Here is a 19,476-nt window from a genome sequence, read left to right as displayed (position 1 = left end):
AGGCGTGAATGGGGCTGGGCGGGGCTACCTGGCACCTGAGCGTATCAATTGCCCCTCCCCCAAGGTGTGAATGGGGCTGGGCGGGGCTGCCTGGCCCCTGAGCGTTAAGGGGGGAGGGGCTGGGAGCTGGTGTGACTCTGATACACACGGTGACCCCCCCCCCCCACGTAGTCCGCCCCCCCTTCCCCCGCAGGAGCAGCGGCCCGGGCCAGGAGCTGGCAGCAGTAGTAGGCTGTTAGCTTCCATGCGCGGCCGCTACAGGAGCAGGGAGCCTGGCTGGGTGTTTGTCCCCACACCCAGCTGAGCAGCGGCCCTTCCGCTCCCCCCGCCTGGCTCTGGTCCTCCCTGCTGTCCGGGCTCTCAGGGGTTAATCCTTCCCGTAAGGATGCTGGAGGCAGGGAGCCGGGCGGACCCGGCGCTTCCTCCCCCTTGGGCCCCCGCTGCATTTCCTGCCTCTGGAGCCGGAGCCGCTCCAGAGTCCACCCCCCCCCCCAGCTCTAACCACTAGACACCGCTGCCGCCCAGCGCCAGGGAGAGAACCCAGGCGTCCGGCCGCCCAGCCCGGTCCACAACCCCTAAGCCCCATTCGCGTCCCAGAGCCAGGGCCACATGCCACGGGGGATAGCCCGGTCCACTCGTGTAGCTGATGGCTGGCTGGGGAGGAGGCTGCGTCCCTCGGGGGAGGGATGGGCGGGGGGTGAAGGGATAAGGGGAGTGGGAGGAGAGATCAATCTATCTAGGCCCTTTCATCCATCCATCCATCAACCTCTCTCCCTCCCTCCCTCTATCCCCACCACCCCTCTATCTATCCCCACCTACCCCCTCTATCTATCTATCTATCTATCTATCTATCTATCTATCCCCACCCCTCTATTTCTCTATCTCTTCCCCCCCCCCCATCTCACACGGGGTCTGGAAGTTGTTACTAGCTGGGAAGCCCCGCGCCCCCCCCCCCCCGTTCAGGAAATGCCAGCGCGGGGCGGGGGGGGGGGGGGTTCGCTCCCTCCCCGTTCCCTTCTGCCCACAACTTTTTGACGGGCGGCGCCAGATCCCCCCCCCTTTCCCCGAGCGGCTCACTAACACAAAAAGCCGAAGCGCAGTCTGGCAGCCCTTAGGACTAAGAAGCGCCGTAGACGGGGTCATGGGCCGCGCCCCCTACATGTGTTGTGAGTCTGGAAGGGGCCACCAGACGATTCGTAGTTTAAGTTTTTCTCCGCCCCCCCCCCCCCGAAACTTTAAAGTAGGCGAGGCTCGGTCTCTTTAAGAAAGTTGGGGCAGGGGGCGTGGCCGGGGCGAGGCCACGCCCCCTTTAACCCTTCACGAGGGAGAGGGTTTTTTTTTTTTTCCCAGCCGGTCGCTGAGTTCCTCGCCCTTTGCGCGGCGGGACCCCGGCGGGGCGGACCCGGGCCACTGTCCCCCGCGGAGGATGCACGCAGCTGCTAGAGGTGGGGAGCGGGGTACGGGCTGCTGAGGGTGGGGGACTGAGGCTTGGAGAGAGCAGGGGGGCTGGGGCGGAGGCAGCTGGAAGATCTGGGGGGCGAGCGCAGGAGGCGGCAGCTGGGGGCGGGGATCTAGGCGGGGAGAGCCCCAGGGAGGGATCTGAGAATGGGGGCAGCTTAGGGGATTTGGGGGCGCTGTTGAGACTCTGAGGATAGGGAGCAGCTGGGGCGCAGGAGTGGGGCTGGGGGGGCAGCTGGAGGAAAGGGGGTTTTCCTGCCCCGCCCCAGCTGAAGAAGTGAAGTGAAAACTTGGGCAGAGAAAGGAAACTTGGGGAAGGGGGGGGGGGAGAAGAGAGTGAAGAAAGATGCGGGGGAGGGCGCATGGGGGGGGAGGCACACACACACACACATGGGGGGGAGGCAGGCTCTGTGTGCTGTCTCCACCCAGCCAGCCCCTGCCTTACCCTAGGCAAGCCCCTACTGGTTCCCACCCCTGCCCTGGGTCACAGGGCCAGGACATGTTCTAAGCATGTTACAGCCCTGCCCATCTCTCCACCTGGGTGCCAGGCGGGTGCCAGCTGTTACGACACGGGGCGGGGCGTCGTGTTATTTGATAACATGAGGTCTCCAGCGCTGTTGCTGGCTGGTCACGCGGCCGTCCCCTGGCTGGGCTCCTTTCCCTTCCATTCCTTCCTTCGCCAGCTCTGGCTTCGGCTCGCTCCATGGCTTTGCCCTCTGGCCGCCCAGTCCCTCTGGCCATGCTGCCATCCAGCACGTGTGGCTGGTGCCCACGGAGCCCGTGGCCAGCTCGTGATTAACGCCTCGGCTGGTGAGTGGCCTAGCAAACCAGCCCCGTCCAGGCCCGCTGGAAAATTCGGAGCCTGTGGCACGGCTGGTTCCCAAGTTTTCGGGCAGCGGTGTTCAGGGCCGGGCAGCGTTCCTTCACGCTGGGATCTGTTTGCTAAGGGATTGGTTTGCTCTGTGATTTACTGGCCAATTTCCTGTTGACGTGCTCGCTGGCCCTGGAAAAGGCTTGCCAAGAAAGCGCTGATGTATGTGCCAGCGCGCTTCATAACTGACTTGCTCGCAGCCTGGTTGGCGGTTTGATTCCTTGGCGTGTTTCCTTTCGCCCGGTTTGGATCCGGTTTGAGGATTGTTCGGCGGGGGCTGGTTGTGCCCCGGAACCGCTCGGAGACCCAAACTCAGCCTGGCTCCCAGCAGGGGCTGCAAACAGACCAAAAAGGGGGTGTGCTTGGTACCCCGGGCACCCCTACCCATCCCACCAGGCCCCAGCAGAAACCGCACCCTGCGTTGTCCCAGGTCTGGTGCAAAACAAAGCCCCTGCCTCCCCCTTGCCCCATAGATCTATTCTGACCCGAGTTTGGCTTTGACCCCTCAAATCAGCAAAACCTCGAGCTGCGGGATTCAAAGTCTGCATGCATTCCGGGTGAGATTCAGCCGAGCATTTAAACGGGGTCCCAAGTGCTGACCGGGGCAGGGCAGAGGGGAAAGGAGCTCGGATTCCTGGGTCCTGTACTGGCAGAGAGGAGATGTGGGGCAGGCAGGGGGAAGGGAACCCCGATGTGCTTACAGTTCAGCTAGACGGCACTTTGCATGCTTTGAGCAGCCTTAACTCTGCCCCTCAGCCGGTTATCGACTTGGTCCCCGAGGGATTTTGACCTTGGCTCCTTGACGCTGTGGCAGCGGGTTGGCTCGTGTCTGAGCATGTTTCTTTGCCGTCCCTTTGCACCCCCAATAACTTGGCCTAGGCCGGCCCCATGGCAGACTTGACTCTGCCCATCCCTTGTTCCGTCCCTGGGCTTTTGTCTCTTCCTGCTTTTCCTGGTTCCTGACAAGTGTGGCCAAACACGTCTCTCTGTCTGTCTGTCTGTGTGTCTATCCCCACCCACAACATCTACCTATCTCTCTGTCTGTCTGTCTGTGTGTCTGTCCCCACCCACAACATCTACCTATCTCTCTGCCTGTCTGTGTGTCTATCCCCACCCACAACATCTACCTATCTCTCTGTCTGTCTGTGTGTCTATCCTCACCCACAACATCTACCTATCTCTCTGTCTGTGTGTGTGTCTATCCTCACCCACAACATCTACCTATCTCTCTGCCTGTCTGTCTATCTCCATATTTTAAAATCAGTCCCATAACTTAGTCTTTTTCACATCAGTAAGGAATAACTACTTTTAAAATACCAACATTTATTCCCTCCCCACACCCCCTATCCAATTCTCCCCCCCACACACCTCATCCGTCCATCCATCCATCCCCATATCCATCCATCCATCCATCCATCCATCCATCCATCCATCCATCCATCCACACTCCCTATCCATCCATCCCCACACACATCCCCATCCATCCATCCTCACACCCCCCATCCATCCATCTATCCATCCATCTATCCCCACACACCCTATCCATCTGTCTGTCCATCCATCCAACCACCCACACACCCCCACCCATCCATGCACACTCAGTATCTCTCCGTCCCCACCCTCCCTCCGTGTCACTAGCTATCTCCAGACACCCTGTCTCCCTGCCATCCCCACATTCTCAAGCAGACCCCCCAGCCTGCGCTCCCCTCCCGGCCCCTTCCTTTGGAAATAGACGCCCACGCCCCGGTGGCTCCCCGGCCCTGCTGGCAGACAGACCGTTGGCGCGCGTAAGTCCGGCGCGGCAGAGAACTTGCATCCCCCCCCCCCCCCGACTCATGTTTGCTCTGACTTTGGGATCTTGGCGTTCCGGAGGCCGGCTCCGTCCTGCAGGCCGGGCGTTGGGCTTGCGGCCGCTGAGACGGCTCCTTTTCTCGAGCCAGGTAGCTGAAGCGCCGACCAGCGGGGCGAAGGCAGCGTGGAGCAGATGCCAGGCTGAGAGCGGCCAGCCCCCCTGGAGATGGCTGGCTAGGGGAGCGGACCCCGGGCGAGGGGCGGTGGAATCATCCCCGGAACAGCGAGCCGTGTCTGGAGGACAAAACAGGAAGCCGGAGGCTCTGCCTGCTCCGGACGTTACTCGTTGATCTCTGGACCCGGGCTTCGTACAGGGTGAGTGAAGGAATTTTTCCCCGGAATCTTGATGGCGACAGGGGAGCAGGCTCCATGATGGGACAGAGCGGGTGCCTGGTGATGGCTGAGCCGGTGGGTCACGGGGAAGGAAGGGCCATGGGTCAGGCGGGGAGGGTGGGGTTGGGGGGGCGAACTGGGTTCCAGGGAGATGAAGGAAGCTGGTGGTTAAACCTGAGGGAAACCATGGAGCCAGGGCCCCTGGGTTCTTTCCCTGGCTCTAGGAGGGGAGAGGGCTCTAGTGGTTAGAGCAGGGGGAGGGAGGCTGGGGGCCAGGATGTGAGGGTTCTGTGCCTGGTTCTGGTGAGGGAGTGGGGGCTAGTGGTTAGAGCGGGGGGGGGAGGGGGGGCCAGGGCTGGGGGCCAGGGGGGGGGAGGCTGGGGGCCAGGATGCGAGGGTTCTGTGCCTGGCTCTGGTGGGGGGGGGAGTGGGGGCTAGTGGTTAGAGCTGGGGGGGAGGGAGGCTGGGGGCCAGGATGCGAGGGTTCTGTGCCTGGCTCTGGTGAGGGAGTGGGGGCTAGTGGTTAGAGCAGGGGGGAGGGAGGCTGGGGGCCAGGATGCGAGGGTTCTGTGCCTGGCTCTGGTGGGGGAGTGGGAGCTAGTGGTTAGAGCGGGGGGGCTGGGGGCCTGGGTTCTCTCCCCAACTCTGGGAGGGGCGTGGGGTCTCTTGCAGAACTCCTGCGTGGGAGGGGCTGGGGGCTGGGTGCGATTATCGGCGACCCAGGGGAACGGGTCGTTCTTTGGCTCGGAGGGCCAGGATGGGAGTGGGAGCGTCCAGCAAACAGCCCCAGAGACCCTCTTGGCCCCGCCCCTCCCTCCCGTCCAGCCCCACGGCCACCAGGAGTGAGGGGCCCGCGCAAAACGAGGAGGGGGCCTTAGCACCCCTGGGTCCCGGACAGGCACTGGGAGAGAACCCGGGAGTCCTGGCTCCCTTCGGACCCCCACCCCCCACCCTCCAGGCCCTCGCCCCACAGCACTAGCCCCCCCCCCCCCCCCCCGGAGACGCAGGGGCGGATGGTGGGAGATCCAGGGCTCCTGGGTCCCATCCCCAGCTCTGGGAGGGGAGTGGGGTCTAGTGGTTGAAGTGGGGGGCTGGGTTCTCCTGCTCCTCTAACAGGTCCTTTGGGGCGTCCTTTGGAAAATCCCTTTGGTGCCCATGTGGTCCCCGGCCTCCCTGCCCCTCCTCCGCTCTCCCGCGTCCCGAGGCTGGCCAGGCGCGGCGACCCCGGCGCGGCCCTGAATTCGGGTCGCTCGGAACCCGCCCCGTGCCCTGGGCAAAGGATCCCGGCTGCAGATCTTTGTCGGTGCCGGGTTCGAGTCCTGAGAACCTGGCGTCTCTCGCTTTCCCGCGGGCTCCCTAGCCCTTCAGTCGCCCTCGCGCCGCTCCTCTGCCCCGTCTCCGGCCCCCTGACGTCTTCCAGGTCCCCCCGGCCAGGCCCTGGGGGCACGTCCCAGGAGCCAGGTGGCCCCTTTTGGCGAGCTGGTCTGGTCGGCTGTGGAGCTCTTCATACCCCCACCCCCGGCCCCTCTATCCACCCCGCTCCCTCCTCGCCATGCGAGGACCCTGTCCCCCTCCCCGGCCCGTAACCTTGGGCTTGTCCGGTGCCGGGGCCCCTTGGGGCTTCGGCCATTCTGCCCCTGTCCAGGTGCTGGGCCCGTGGCCGAAGGGCTGAGCCGCTCCAGTGGGGGAAACTGAGGCTGGAAACATTCTGATGGGCAAAGAGGGGCCAATTTTTAAGAGGGAGGAGAATTACCTGCAACTTCCCGGGGGTTCTGCTCTAGCAAACGGGCCCTGGCTCAGGGCCGTTCTAGGGCTTGGGGGATGGAGGAGATCAGAGAGGGGGTCCCAGAGAGAACCCAGGAGTCCTGCCTCCCTGATTTTCCCCTCCCAGAGTTGGGGACAGAACCCCAAAGTCCTGGCTCTCCATGTCTGCTGCTGTAACAACTAGCCCCCCCCTTCCCCTCCCAGAGCCAGGAGAGAACCCACGAGTCCTGGCTCCCAGCCCCACTGCTCTAACCACTACACCTCACTCTCCTCCCAATGCCAAGAGAGAACCCAGGAGTCCTGGCTCCCAGCCCCACTGCTCTAACCACTACACCTCACTCTCCTCCCAATGCCAAGAGAGAACCCAGGAATCCTGGCTCCCAGCTCTAACCACTACACCTCACTCTCCTCCCAATGCCAAGAGAGAACCCAGGAGTCCTGGCTCCCAGCTCTAACCACTAGACCCCCTGACTTTGGCATTAGGGAACATCTCTAGGCCAAGTGTTTTCCTGTCCATCCACACACACTCTGCCTCTCACACCCCAATTCCTGCCTCTTCCTTTGCCCGGCCCATGGCACACACCGGCCAGCCCCGTTCTGGGCAGCCCCGCCACCTCCTCTCTGTGTCCTGCCTGCCGCCGGGTCTCCCCCGTGGCTGCCTCCTGATCCTGTCCCGACCCCCTGCTGGGGTCTGCCTCTGGGTAACGGCCCAGGAGCTGCCTCTGCCCTGCACTGGCCAGTGGGGCCTTGCTCTTGGCGGGCGCCGTCTGTCCATCTGTCCGTCTGTTGCCCCTGTCCTGCGCTTGGCTCCTTGGGTCTGGGTTTGTAAAGGGCGGGGGGGAGGAGCTACCATAATACACCTAATAGCAATGAAATGTACAGCGCCTGGCACCTAGGTCGGGGCTACAATAATATATGTCCAGGATGGGGGAGTCTACCGTAATACACCTAATAGCAATGAAATGTACAGTGCCTGGCACCTGGGGGCTACCGTAATACACCTAATAGCAATGAAATGTACAGTGCCTGGCACTTGGGGGTTACCGTAATACATCTAATAGCAATGAAATGTACAGTGCCTGGCACTTGGGTGGGCTACCGTAAGTAATTAAATGTGTGCTCCCCAAGGGCTGCTGTAGTACATCCAATAGCAATTGAATGTACAGCGCCTGGGTGGGGCTACATAATACATCTTATAGAAATGAAATGTTGGGTGCTCAGACAGGGGAGGGGTTTACCGTAATACACTTAATAGTAATGAAATGTCTGGTGCCACCTTAATATACTCAATGGCTACTGTAATACACCTAATAGCAATGAAATGTACAGCACCTGGTGCTCTGGGGGTGGGGCTTAGGTGCTACCGTAATACACCTAATGAGTAACTTGCAACATGTTGCACAATGGGGTGGTGGTCCAGTGCTGGGGTGCCTGGGAGCTACCGTAATACACCTAACAATGTGCAGCACCTAGCTCAAGGGGGAAATCAAGATGCTACCGTAATGCACCTAGTGACGTTCAGTACCCAGCACAGTTGGGGCCTGGGCCCGGCCGGGGGCTGCTGGTCACAGTTGTGGGGGGAAGAGTGGGGGACCCTAGGATGGGGGGAGGGAAGAGCCCCGGCAGGGGGCACTGCAGGAAATTCCTGGGCTAGCGGTGGGAGTAGCCCCTGGCGGTGCGGGAGTGGCGTAAAGCAGAGCTTCATGAGGCCTGCTAGTACCAAGAGTGGGTTAGAACTGGGGGGCGGGGGGGGCAGTTGGGAGCTCAGGCTCCTCGGTTCTCTCCCAGCCTCTTGGATGGGAGCGGGGTCTAGTGGTTAGAGGGTGGGAGCAGGGAAAGTCAGGACTCCTGGGTTCCGTCCCTGGATCTTGGATGGGAGCGGGGTCTAGTGGTTAAAGCGAGGGGGGGCAGGAGGAGCCAGCACTCCTGGGTTCTGTCCCAGGCCTCCCAGACCTGCTGACTCTGCTCCCAGGACCAGGCTCTGCTTCTTGTTCCCACTTGCCGGGGCTGGCGCGGGACTCAAAGCGCCCCTGCCCCTGCCCGTGCAACCGGCCTTCCCCTCACGCCTGAAGCAGCCCTGCCCAGTCGATCAGCTCCCTGCCTGCCGCCAGGAGCGGGACGCATTGGAGTGACTCACAGCCGGGGAGAGAACCCAGGCGTCCTGGCTCCCTGCCCCTCCCCCCTGCTCTAACTGCTCCTCCCGCTCCCCTCCCTGGGGTGGAACCCAGGCGTTCTGACTCCCGGCCCTTCCCCCCCCCCCACACCCTGCTCTAACCACTAGTCCCTGCTCCCCTCTCTGGGGTGGAACCCATGCATCCCTGCTCCCCGCCTTTCCCCGCCCCCCCCCCCACCCTGCTCTAACCACTAGTCTCCATCCCCCTCCCTGGGGGACGCACCCCAGGCATCCTGGCTCCCAGCCCCCTGGTTAATTCTGGCCACAGGCTCAGCCCAGATCCGGGTCCCCTGGCAGCCAAGCGGAGCAGGAATCTGGTCAGACAGGTTCCCTGCCCCACTCCTTTCCCAAGGGGAGCGGCACAGGGGTGGGGTGGGGGGCGGTGGCTCATGGGAACCATGTGGGGGTGGGGGGGGTTGGCCCTGCTCCCTGCCCCCCATTTCCCCAGCTAGAAAGGGCCGTGCTTTCCTTGCTGCTGACTCCTTCCCCCTTTTCCTCCCCTCTCTCCTCCCCCTCAGGCTTCCCCCCCATTGCACCCAATCCCCCCCCCTCCCAGGCAGATCCATAGGGCACCCACGAGGATTCAGACAAAATACCCCCACCTGGCGCCGTGGGATTATTTCAGAGGGGAGGCTGGGGGGGCTGCTCCAGTGTCCAGCGGTGGTTGTGAGATGGGAGGGGGGGTGTCTTGGGGTGTCAGCCCCCCCCACCTTGTTCCTCCTCTGCCTTGCCTCCATTTGGTCTGCTCCATCCCTGTCCCGCCCCCCCCAGCAACCCCAGTTGTCCCCCAAACCCTGCCCCATTTCCCCCCCCAACCCAGTCTGGCCTCAACCCCGAGCCTTCCCCTTCCCGCTCTGATCTGGCACAGCGCCCCAGCTCCAGCTGGCTGGGGAGGACTGGGGGAGACCAGCCAGAGGACGCTGACTTCACTTCCCCAGGACAGGAAATGCTCCCCCCCAGCCCAGCTGCCCAGCCCTCCCCCCACCTCGGAGAGCCCATCCCGCTCGGTCCCCACTGGCCTGGAGCCACCACGTCCTCGCTCCTGCGCTAACCACTAGACCCCACTCCCTCCCAGAGCCAGGGACAGAACCCAGGAGTCCTGGCCCCGGGCCTCTCCCTCTCTAACCACTAGGCCCCGCTCCCATGGCGCAGGGTGGGGGCTATTTTGTCCGGATTAAACACCCTGAGTGGGCGACCCCCTATTATTGTCATGTATGAGGGGGCAGGAGACCAACCCTTTCTCCATGCCCCATTCCCTGCCCCCCTGAGCCCACCAGTCCCTGCCCTGGGGCTGGGAGGGAACAGGCGCCCTCTAGAGGGGACAGGCCCCTGCCCCATTCCCTGCCCCCATGAGCCCCCCCCCAGTGCCTGCCCTGGAGCTGGGGGGGGGGAGCTGGCACCCCCTAGAGGGAACAGGCCTCTGCCCCATTCCCTGCCTCCCCAGTGCCTGCCCTGGGGCTGGGGGGGGAGCTGGTGCCCTCTAGAGGGGATAGGCCCCTGCCCCATTCCCTGCCCCCCTGAACCCCTCAGTCCCTGTCCTGGGGCTCGGGGGGGGGGAGCTGGCGCCCTCTAGAGGGGATACGCCCCTGCCCCATTCCTTGCCCCCCTGAACCCCTCAGTCCCTGTCCTGGGGCTCGGGGGGGGGGGGAGCTGGCGCCCTCTAGAGGGGATAGGCCCCTGCCCCATTCCCTGCCCCCCTGAACCCCTCAGTCCCTGTCCTGGGGCTCGGGGGGGGGGGGAGCTGGCGCCCTCTAGAGAGGATAGGCCCCTGCCCCATTCCTTGCCCCCCTGAACCCCCCAGTCCCTGCCCTGGGGCTGGGGGGAGCTGGCCCCCTTAGAGGGCAGAGCCGCCTCTCGCTGACCCCCACGTGTCCGTCTGTGTCCCCAGATGCCGATTCTGAAGCAGTCCCCCGTCTCGCAGTCGAAGAAGAGGCCCCGCATCGACCGGGACATGATCAGCGCCCCGCTGGGGGATTTCCGGCACACCATGCACGTCGGCCGGGGCGGGGACGCCTTCGGGGACACCTCCTTTCTCAGCAACCACGGGGGCCCCCAGGCCAACGGGCTTCCCCCCGCCACCGAGGCCCCGGCGCCCTCCCGGTCCCCCAGCCGCCTCTCGGGCTCCTCGGGCAGCCCGGCTGACTTGGGGGGCAGCCCCGCAGCGCTGGATTTGCCCTCGGTTGGCTGGGAGCAGGAGCTGCCCCACGCCGAGTCCCTGTTCTCCTTCGAGCTGGATCTGGGGCCGTCCATCCTGGACGAGGTGTTGGGGGTCATGGACAAAGGCGGGGCGCCTGGGACGCCGCCCCAGAGCAAGGACGCCGGGGGGGAGAGGCCGGTGGGGGGGCAGGGGCTGGGCCATGGGGGAGCTCCCCTGGCAGGGGAGGAGGAAGAGGAGGAGGAGGAGGAATGCATGGAGCAGGCATACACATTTGACGAGGAGCTAGATGATGAAATTGGGCTATAGGAGAGGGGGCTCGGCTTCCCCCCCACCCCTTCATCCACACCCCCCTGTTTTGGCCGCCCCCTTCTCCCTGATGCGTTCTCTCGCCTCCTTTCCCTTTTCCAGTCTCCCTCTCCCTCCGTGCGTGCCCTTCCCTCGTCTCCTTCCTTCTCTTCCACCGGTTTTCCTTTTATTCCTCCCTCCACTCTCCTCGCCAGCCCCCTCCCCAAGGCAGCACCGTTTCTTTGAGGACGATGATGGGATCTTGAAGCTGACAGGTTTGCTCCTAATTTTCACCTCATCTGTATGGATTTCTGGCACCCCGCCTCCCCCCATTTGTTGACTGCTCAACCCTAATGTCTAATAATCAGTGGCCCCTCAGCCCAATCAATCAATTGCCCAGTCAAGACATGTCTTCCCCAATCCACCCCTCAATCCATTTGTCAATCAACCCTTCAGTCGCTCAACAATCGATGGACCCGATCAACAGTCAATCAGTTGGCCCATGGACCCATCCACAACCCATCCACCCATGGACCCGTTAACTAAGTTATCGACCAACCCATTGACCAATGGAAGGGTCAACCACCAACTAAGAGACTGGGACTAGTCAAGGATCAACCTATTGAACGACCAGTCAGCCTGCTGATGAAATAGTCAACGATCACCCAACCCATTGATCGATGGAATGGTCAACGATCACCCAACCCATTGATCGATGGAATGGTCAACGATCACCCAACCCATTGATCGATGGAATGGTCAACGATCACCCAACCCATTGATCGATGGAATGGTCAACGATCACCCAACCCATTGATCGACGGAATGGTCAACGATCAACCAACCCACTGTTTGATGGAACAATCAATGATCAACCAACTCATTGATCAATGGAATGGTCAACAAGCAACCAGTCGAGAATGGAATAGTCGACAATCGAGCCACCATTCAACCAACCAATGGAAGACTCAACCAACCAATTGATCTATCATCCCATCGCTCGACTCAACGACTGACCAAATAACCCACCAGTCAGACAGCTTCCCCGCTGCTCTCCCTGCGTTTCCCTCGGTGGGAGATGGGTTTCCTGAACTGAAAGGAGGGACAGATGGATGTTGGTTTTGTGTGTCGCAGGCTGGACTTTGAACTCGCAAGACATGGACTTGGGCAGAAGCAGTGCCACCGGGGGGGGGAGAGGCTGGCTCAGCCATGAGAGAAGTGGGCTGTTCATTAGGGCAGCGCTGTGAAAAAGACCGGGGTTCCCTCCTCCCCCTATTTCGCGGCTGTGGCTCCCCCTCACATGGAAGGAGAGTTGCGTGACCATAAATGGGGTATTTTTTGGGAGGAAGGCACGGGCTCGTCTAACCTGCCAGAGGGGAGGGGGGCTGGGAGCCAGGGGACATGAGTGATTTCTAGTGGATTAGAACAAGGTTGGGGGGCTAAGAAGCAGATTATCTGTATTCACCCTGAACAGGGCAGCAGAGGGATTCATTCCCCCTTCCTTTGGGGCAGGGGCATTAAGCTGACTTTCCCTGCTCCAAAGCCAGTGGGGGGGGGGGGGGTTCTTAGGTGGGACAGCATCTAGAAGGGGTCCCTAGTCTAGGCCCATGAACCACCGGGTCATCCTGAGCCAAAGCAGTGTGGTTCTGTCGCCCCCTAGTGGACTGAGAAGGTAGAAAGGCAGCTGCTGCTCTTCCAGTGGAAGGTTCGAGTCCCTGCTGGGCAGGGGGCCTGGACGTGGGAGCCGTCCCGGAGAGAGAGATGGTTAAAAGGGGGGGAGGGAGATTGGTGGAAAGCAGGAGCCAGAGAAGGGAGGAAGAGAGGAGGAAAAGGACAAGAAAGAAACAGTAAAAGGTGGGTGGAGGAAGAGGGAGGTGGGAAAGTGAAAGGATGGGAAGGGATGACTGGAGTAATATTTAACAGGACTCCTGGGCTCAGGAAGGGGAGTGGGGTTGGGGGTCTGGGAGCCTGGACTCGTGGGTTCTAGCCCTGGCTCTGCCATCTGACCGCAGGCAAGTCCGTGTGCCGCCGTGTGCCTCAGTTTCCCCCCTGGAGTGACACTAATGCTGCTGGCTCCAGGAGGCAGGGGTGGGAGGGCTCGGTGTTTCTCTGCTGGGGTGCTATGGATGCTCCTAGCTCCCAGTCACTGATGGCAGCCCCTTGGGGGGGCTAGACTCTGATTTTGGTGAAGCTCTGACCTGGGGCAGATTCCCAGCCCCACCCCTTGGTGTTGTACTGTGAGCCCAGTGCCTGGGGTGCTGGTCTTACACCCCCCCCCCCCATTAAATAGCGGGATGGATCTCTGCGTATATTTTTTTATATTTCTGTATATTTCCCCCCTCCCGTGTATAAACCCCCCCTCCCAGGCCTGCGCGGATTTCATTCCACGGCAGAGCGGTGCAGGGAGCGACAAGTGTGTGTATTTCTCACCATTAAAGAGCTGCCTTTGGTTCAGGCTGTGTGGGTGTTTGAGGGCCTTCGCCCCGAGAGCCTTTCTCCCTCGCCAGGCTAAGCTGCTGCCTGCAGTGGGGAGAGGACACAGGGAGAGCGGGTGGGTCAGACTTGGCTGTGAGTGTGTGTGTGGGGGGGGGGGAACCAGGGGGTGCTGTAAGGGGCACAGGTAGGAGCCAGGACTCCTGGGTTCTCTCCCTGGCTCTGGAAAGGGAGTGAGGTCTAGTGGTTAGGGTAGGGGGGATCTGGGAGCCAGGACTCCTGGGTTCTCTCCCTGGCTCTGGAAAGGGAGTGAGGTCTAGTGGTTAGTGTAGGGGGGGATCTGGGAGCCAGGACTCCTGGGTTGTCTCCGGGGCTCTGGAAGGGGAGCGGAGTCTAGTGGTTAAAGGGGGGGGGGGGGTTGGCTGCCAGGACTCCATCTCCCTCCATTGGGCTAGTCCCTTGGTGGCCCTGGTCCCAGGCCAGCGCTGGCAGGGTCTTGGCACCAGGCAATTTCCCGTATACAGGGTGTGTGTGTAATATTGGCCAGGCAGTGAAACTGATGGGGGGGCAGAGGCCTGTCCCCTCCGGGGGCCGTCAGCTCCCACCCAGCCCCAGGGCAGGGCCTGGCTGGCTCATGATTGGGGGGGGGGGGGGAACGTGGGGCCTGTCCCCTTGCAGTGGGGGTGGGGCTTGTGCGTTCTATCCCTGCTCCGGGAGGGAAGTGGTGCCTAGTGGTGAGAGCAGGGAGCGGCTGGGAGCCCGGGCGCCTCCATTCTCTCCTGCAGGGGGGTGTCAAGCCAAAGACCGGCGGTGCCTGCGGAGAGGTCGGTTCCCCGCCCCCCCTTTCCCGCCCGGCCCGGCCCATGCAGGCGCGTTGCGGGCACATGACGGGCCGCAAGGGTGGGGCTGCAACCGAGACCGGCCTGGGAGCCAGGCAGGGGCGGGGCGGGGCGTGGGGCTTAGTGGTTAGAGAGGGGCGGGGCGCCTGGGTTCGCCGCCGGCTCCGGGCGGGGCGTAGGGCCGAGTGGTTAGAGCGGGCGGGGCGGGGCGCCTGGGTTCGCCGCTGGCTCCGGGCGGGGCTAATCAGCGCGTTACTCATTCACTGCGGAGGCTCTTTGCCCCCTGCTGGCGGCCCGGGGTTCAGCGCCATAAGCCCCGCCCCTTCCCAGCGGCCTTTGCTACGCTCTTTACAGCCGGGCGGGGCCGGGCGCAGCAGCTGGTCCGGGCGCAGGGAGCGGCGTGGCCGGGGCAGGTAATTCCCGAGCAGTGCGCCAGGATCGGGCGCTGCAGCCCCCCCCCCCCCCCCCCCAACCAGCCCCTACCCTGGGGCCGGTGGAAGCTGGTGCCCCCTAGAGAGACCAGGTCCCTGCCCCCTGAGCCAGCCTGTCCCTGCCCTGGGTCTGGGTGGGAGCTGGGGCCCCCTAGAGAGGCCAGGTCCCTGCCCCCTGAGCCAGCCTGTCCCTGCCCCGCGTCTGGGTGGGAGCTGGGGCCCCCTAGAGAGGCCAGGTCCCTGCCCTGGGTCTGGGTGGGAGCTGGGGCCCCCTAGAGAGGCCAGGTCCCTGCCCTGGGTCTGGGTGGAAGCTGGTGCCCCCTAGAGAGGCCAGGTCCCTGAGCCAGCCTGTCCCTGCCCTGGGTCTGGGTGGGACCTGGTGCCCCTGGGAGGGGGAAGACCCCTGCCCCACTGCAGGGGGGACAGGCCCTCTGCTAAGTCTCTCTTTGCCTTGCAGGCCCAACTCTGCTGCAGCCATGGAGGGCCAGGGCCCATCCGCGGGGGGGGACGTTGCTTCCTCTCTAGCTGACCCCCCCGGGGCAGCCCCAGAACCGGGTCCCGACAGGCTGGGGGTGATGGAGCCGGCCCCCGGGATCAACGCCCCCTGCCGCTTCTTCCTGGCGGGTGGTTGCCGCTTCGGGGCCCGCTGCCGGAACCCCCACCCCGGCGCCCCTCCCGCCACTCCGCAGCCCCCCCCAGAGCTCCCCTCCCCCAGCAAGAAGCCCCCCATGAAGACAGCGGGGGACGTCATCTCCCGCATCCTCTGGGATCCTCGGCTGCCGCCGGGCGCGTTCACCGTGGGCCACCTGGACCGGTTCTCCGGCGTGCGGGAGGACCCCTTCACGGCCTTCTCCTGGGAGGACCTGGCCTCGGTGGGGCCAGAGGTGCTCGCGATCCCCCAGCACCGGATCCAGTACTTCAAATACGGCAGCCGCGTGGTGTGGGACAAAGCCAGACGGCTGGACGACGTCTTCGGCTCCACGGGGGGCGGGCGGACCATCCTGGAGGTGTTGGAGGAAGAGGCCGGGCACCAACAGGCAGCGGGCACGGCAGGCGGCGGATTAGCTGGAGGATGCCAGTCGGCCCTGGCAGCTGGGGCCGAGGGGCCGCCCGGCGGAGCTGGGGTATCCCAGGGGGCTCTGGAGAGTGAAGAGGAAGAAGAGGAGCCGGAGTCAGGAGCCGGGAGCCATCCCCCGGCAGCTCCCCCGCCCTCCCGTCCCACTCACTTCGTGGCCGTGCGCATCACCAGCCCGGAGCTCCGGCAAGCAGTGGCGCAGTTCCAGGAGGCCCTGACCCGAGCCAATCCCGCCGTAGCCCAGTTCTGCACCCCGCTGCCCACGCTCCACCTCACCCTCTGCCTCCTCCGGCTGGCCGGCCCTGACGAGATGCAGGCGGCTGTGACCACCCTGCGGGAGCTGCAGCTCGAGCACCGGCGCCTCCTGCCGCCCGCCCCCCTCCTGCGCTTCCGAGGCCTGGCCACTTTCCAGGGCCGTGTGCTGTACGCTGACCCCGGGCCCAGCCCTGAGCTGGTTGGGCTGGCCCACACCCTGGAGCGGGGATTTGCCAGGAAAGGGCTGAGTGTGGTCAAGCTACAGGGCCACGACTGCTTCCACCTCACCGTGGCCAAGATCCCGGCGGGCAGGAAGCCGCGGCCGAGCCTGCCCCTGGAGCTGCCTCCTGCCGAGAAGCTGGGGACCCAGGCGGTGGAGTCGCTGTGTCTGTGCCAGGTGGGCAGGGGCAGACGGACGGACGGGTTCTACTGCACCCTGGTGGAGCTGGATCTGTACTGAGGGGTGCCCCACACCCCTTGCCACACCAGAGCTGGGCTCTTCTACCTCGAAGCCTCCCCAAACTTAGGGGGAACCCAAGGGAAATTCTGGCCTCCTCCCGTCAGGTGGGAGCCAGGCCTCTGGATTCTACTCCACTGCAGGGAAAAGAGAGGAGTCTACTCCTTCTAGGGGGGCAGTAGAGTTGAGTGGTTAGAGAAGGGGGACAGGGAGCCAGGACTCCTGGCTTTCCTAAACGTAAGCTCCCCATTTCACCTTGCCCATGACCTCCTCCCCCCAGGCAGCAGCCTCTGGGGAGCGACTTCCGGGCAGGATGCAGGGTGTGACTCATGGGATAAGCTGGCAGGGGTGGGCCCTGCCTCTGGGCTGTGAGGCCCAAGCTCCTGCCAGCAGAAGGTAGAGTCCAGCTCAGGTCTGCTCCCCCAGCCCGGCAGGTTTGCACAATGCGATTCTCCCCTCCCCTTGGGATACTGGTTTGTTATTTAGCAATTGTCTCTCCTCCGTTCTCACTTTTATACCCACCTGGCAGCAGCCAGGGCAACTCAATACCAAATAAATACGGCGCGCGGGCAGGTTTCTCTCTGCCTCTGTGGCCTGGAACGTGCTTTGTCTTGTGTGCACACGGGTAAACTGGCACCTACGGGCTGGTCCCAATAACAAGTTAACCCTTTCCGCCCTCTTGCTAAGGATGCAGGCAGGGAGATACGCAGTTTGCTGGTACTAACAGAGGACTAGACAGTAAGAGCTGCTCTAGCTCAGACAGGAATTAATTCACGGCAGAGGCGGCCTTCTAGAGTTGACTTCAAGATGACTGACAGAGCGAGAAGTAGCCAGACTATCAACCAGAGTTTTATTTAATGTGCTTAACGAGTAGTGGGAATAAAGACAAAACTCTAACTCTGCCAGCTGCCCATCTCCAGGGAGCAGGGAAGAAGAGTCTTCTAGGACTGCTTTGGGTCTATAGCGGATGTCAAGACTGAAAATTTGGCTACATCTACACTACCAAGTTCTCAGCAAAACAAAATGCTAATGAGGGACTCATTTGCATGAGTCAATCTCATTTGCATATTGTATGCAGATCCAGTTTTGCCCAAAAACAAGAAGTGGGGCTTTTATCTTTTTGCACAAAAAGAAAACGTCCACGCTGCTTGTTTGTGCAAAAACAGATTGGCAGAAAAGATGCAAATGAGATTGTGACTCATGCAAATGAGTCCCTCAGTGTATTTTTTGCTGAGAACTTGTAGTGTAGACATAGTCAAAGAGATCAGCAGGATCCTTGTGTCAGTGTGATCACACTGTTGCTCTCAGGAGTAAGTAGAATAGGGAGTGTGTTTATAAAGAAATTATAATGAACACATTACAAGTTTGTACTAATAGACGCTTTGAATTAGGAATTAGATTGATACCTTCATTGTGTCCCTTTTCCCATGTGTGAAATGACTGTGTAGCTCCCAGGGAGGGGGGAGTGAATGGAATGTGAGAGAACACAACTTGGAGGCCCAACAGTTTCAGGGCCCGGACAGTGGAAGAGGGGAGGCAGCTGGAAGACTCAGAGGCGTCACAGTTCCATAAATTGGGCCCAATACAAAGCAGACCGACAGAGGCCACACAGACGGCCTTGGAGTGTTAAGAAACAAGCTCTGTTACAAACAAGACAGCCTTGAAATAACACTGGGAAGGACACACCAACATACAAATGTCAGAGTAAAGAATAACTCCCAGATAACCAGATATTGAGCGGAATGGATGATGATTAAGAGCTGACAAAGCAAAACGCATAGACCCGAACGGGAGAAAAGTCCTATAAACGATGAGAGCATCCTGAACAAATCTCTGGGTCCCGTCAACTTCGGAGAGTGGGTCCGGACCTAGAGAAGCCCCCGTTCCTCCCTCTCGCATGTAACTTGCCTGGCCTGTAAGATGTGAGCAACAGACTGGTAACCTTAAGCAATGACGAAGACTGTGTGTGTGTGTGGGGGGGGGCTTGTCTTTATAAAGCATATGCCGCATTTCTACTGTATTCTCAGTAAATGTGGCGTGTTGCCTTTTCCCTGGAAAAAGATCATGTGGGCTTCTTATAACAAGACACCTAATGATGCGGCAAATTGAGCAGAATTCACCGACCAAGCTTAGCACACGGAGGGTTGAGCAAGTCGGGCACCTGGAACCACTTTGTGCCATGTTAGGTACCGCACCTCAATGCCTTTGGAAATACGGTCCCAAGCATTTTGTCAAGGTTACTGTCCAAAGTCCCACAAGCGTCCCCCCAATCCATCCTCAGGAAACAAAGCCAGCAAGAGGCATTTCTGTCTGTGTTTGTCGTTTTTATTAATTTTCAATTTTGAGAAAAATACTCCTCAAAAAAGGAAGTTTCTGGAAAGAAAAAAAAAAGCGTTTGAAATCCAGCAATTCATGCTGCCAAGTGCACATCAGAAAGTTACATATGTCCAACAAAAGAAAGGAAGGGGGAAGGCTCGGAAGGAGAATGAGATGCTAGAGAGACTATAGGAAGAAAGGAAAATAAAAAAAAAGACAAACGGAGAATGAGGAAAGGGGAGGGAATGGATCATTACCAAGTTACCTGTAAAGAAACTGAGGAAAGGCAAAAAATAAATAAAAATCAACTAAACTGAGCATAGACAAAAAAAACTCCAGGACACAGAAACGGTGAAACTTAGACGTGATCAGAAGATTTGCTGGTGACTGGTTGAATCCATTATTGGAAGGACGACCAATTCCTGGCAGCCATGTTGTCTGCATCACCCCACTTTTCACTCTCTCTGCCTTTGGTTCCCCAATTCTTACAAAGTCTTTAAGCAACAGTCTCTGAGGTGGGGTGCTGGCCGATTGCGGCTCGCTCTTTCAAATTTCATTCTCCTCCACTGCTGTTTCAGCTCTTTTTGTTTGTTTTCTCTTTTTTGCCCAGATGTGCCTTTGGGGGTTTTTTGGCGCTCTTTCGAAGGCTGGCCAAAAAGCTCAGAAGCGGGGAGAAAAGAGAAAGAGAAAACTGAGACAACGTTAGTTTCAGATCAAGGTGGAAATATACACAACATCCAACAAAGGATCTACTCTTTAAAAAAAAATTTCAACAAA

The 19,476-nt window shown here is 61.0% G+C and overlaps 2 protein-coding genes across 4 annotated transcripts; both read left to right on the top strand.

The window, feature by feature from the left end:
• The first annotated feature begins 1,296 nt into the window (after positions 1-1,296).
• CDC42EP5 (CDC42 effector protein 5) lies at positions 1,297-13,347 on the top strand. 2 transcript variants are annotated; one of them, XM_075917469.2, is made up of 3 exons: positions 1,297-1,445; positions 4,270-4,495; positions 10,339-13,347. In XM_075917469.2, exon 3 carries the CDS (start codon positions 10,339-10,341, stop codon positions 10,912-10,914), a length of 576 nt encoding a protein of 191 aa, XP_075773584.2. In that variant the 5' UTR covers positions 1,297-1,445; positions 4,270-4,495; the 3' UTR covers positions 10,915-13,347. The 2 variants fall into 2 exon arrangements, with proteins under 2 accessions (XP_075773584.2, XP_075773585.2); XM_075917470.2 differs by lacking the exon at positions 1,297-1,445 and adding an exon at positions 1,942-2,268.
• A 1,018-nt stretch (positions 13,348-14,365) lies between these two features.
• Positions 14,366-19,443, top strand: LENG9 (leukocyte receptor cluster member 9). Of its 2 annotated transcripts, XM_075917467.2 has the most exons (3): positions 14,366-14,578; positions 15,054-16,323; positions 19,310-19,443. In XM_075917467.2, the coding sequence occupies exons 2-3, from the start codon at positions 15,073-15,075 to the stop codon at positions 19,403-19,405; spliced, it is 1,347 nt and encodes a 448-aa protein (XP_075773582.2). In that variant the 5' UTR covers positions 14,366-14,578; positions 15,054-15,072; the 3' UTR covers positions 19,406-19,443. The 2 variants fall into 2 exon arrangements, with proteins under 2 accessions (XP_075773582.2, XP_075773583.2); XM_075917468.2 differs by lacking the exon at positions 19,310-19,443 and having other exon boundaries at positions 14,368-14,578; positions 15,054-16,987.
• Positions 19,444-19,476: the final 33 nt, after the last annotated feature.

This window comes from Pelodiscus sinensis, chromosome 18, assembly GCF_052426305.1.
Source record: "Pelodiscus sinensis isolate ZL-2025 chromosome 18, ASM5242630v1, whole genome shotgun sequence".
NCBI lineage: Eukaryota > Metazoa > Chordata > Testudines > Trionychidae > Pelodiscus > Pelodiscus sinensis.
This window is presented reverse-complemented; position numbering and strand designations above follow the sequence as displayed.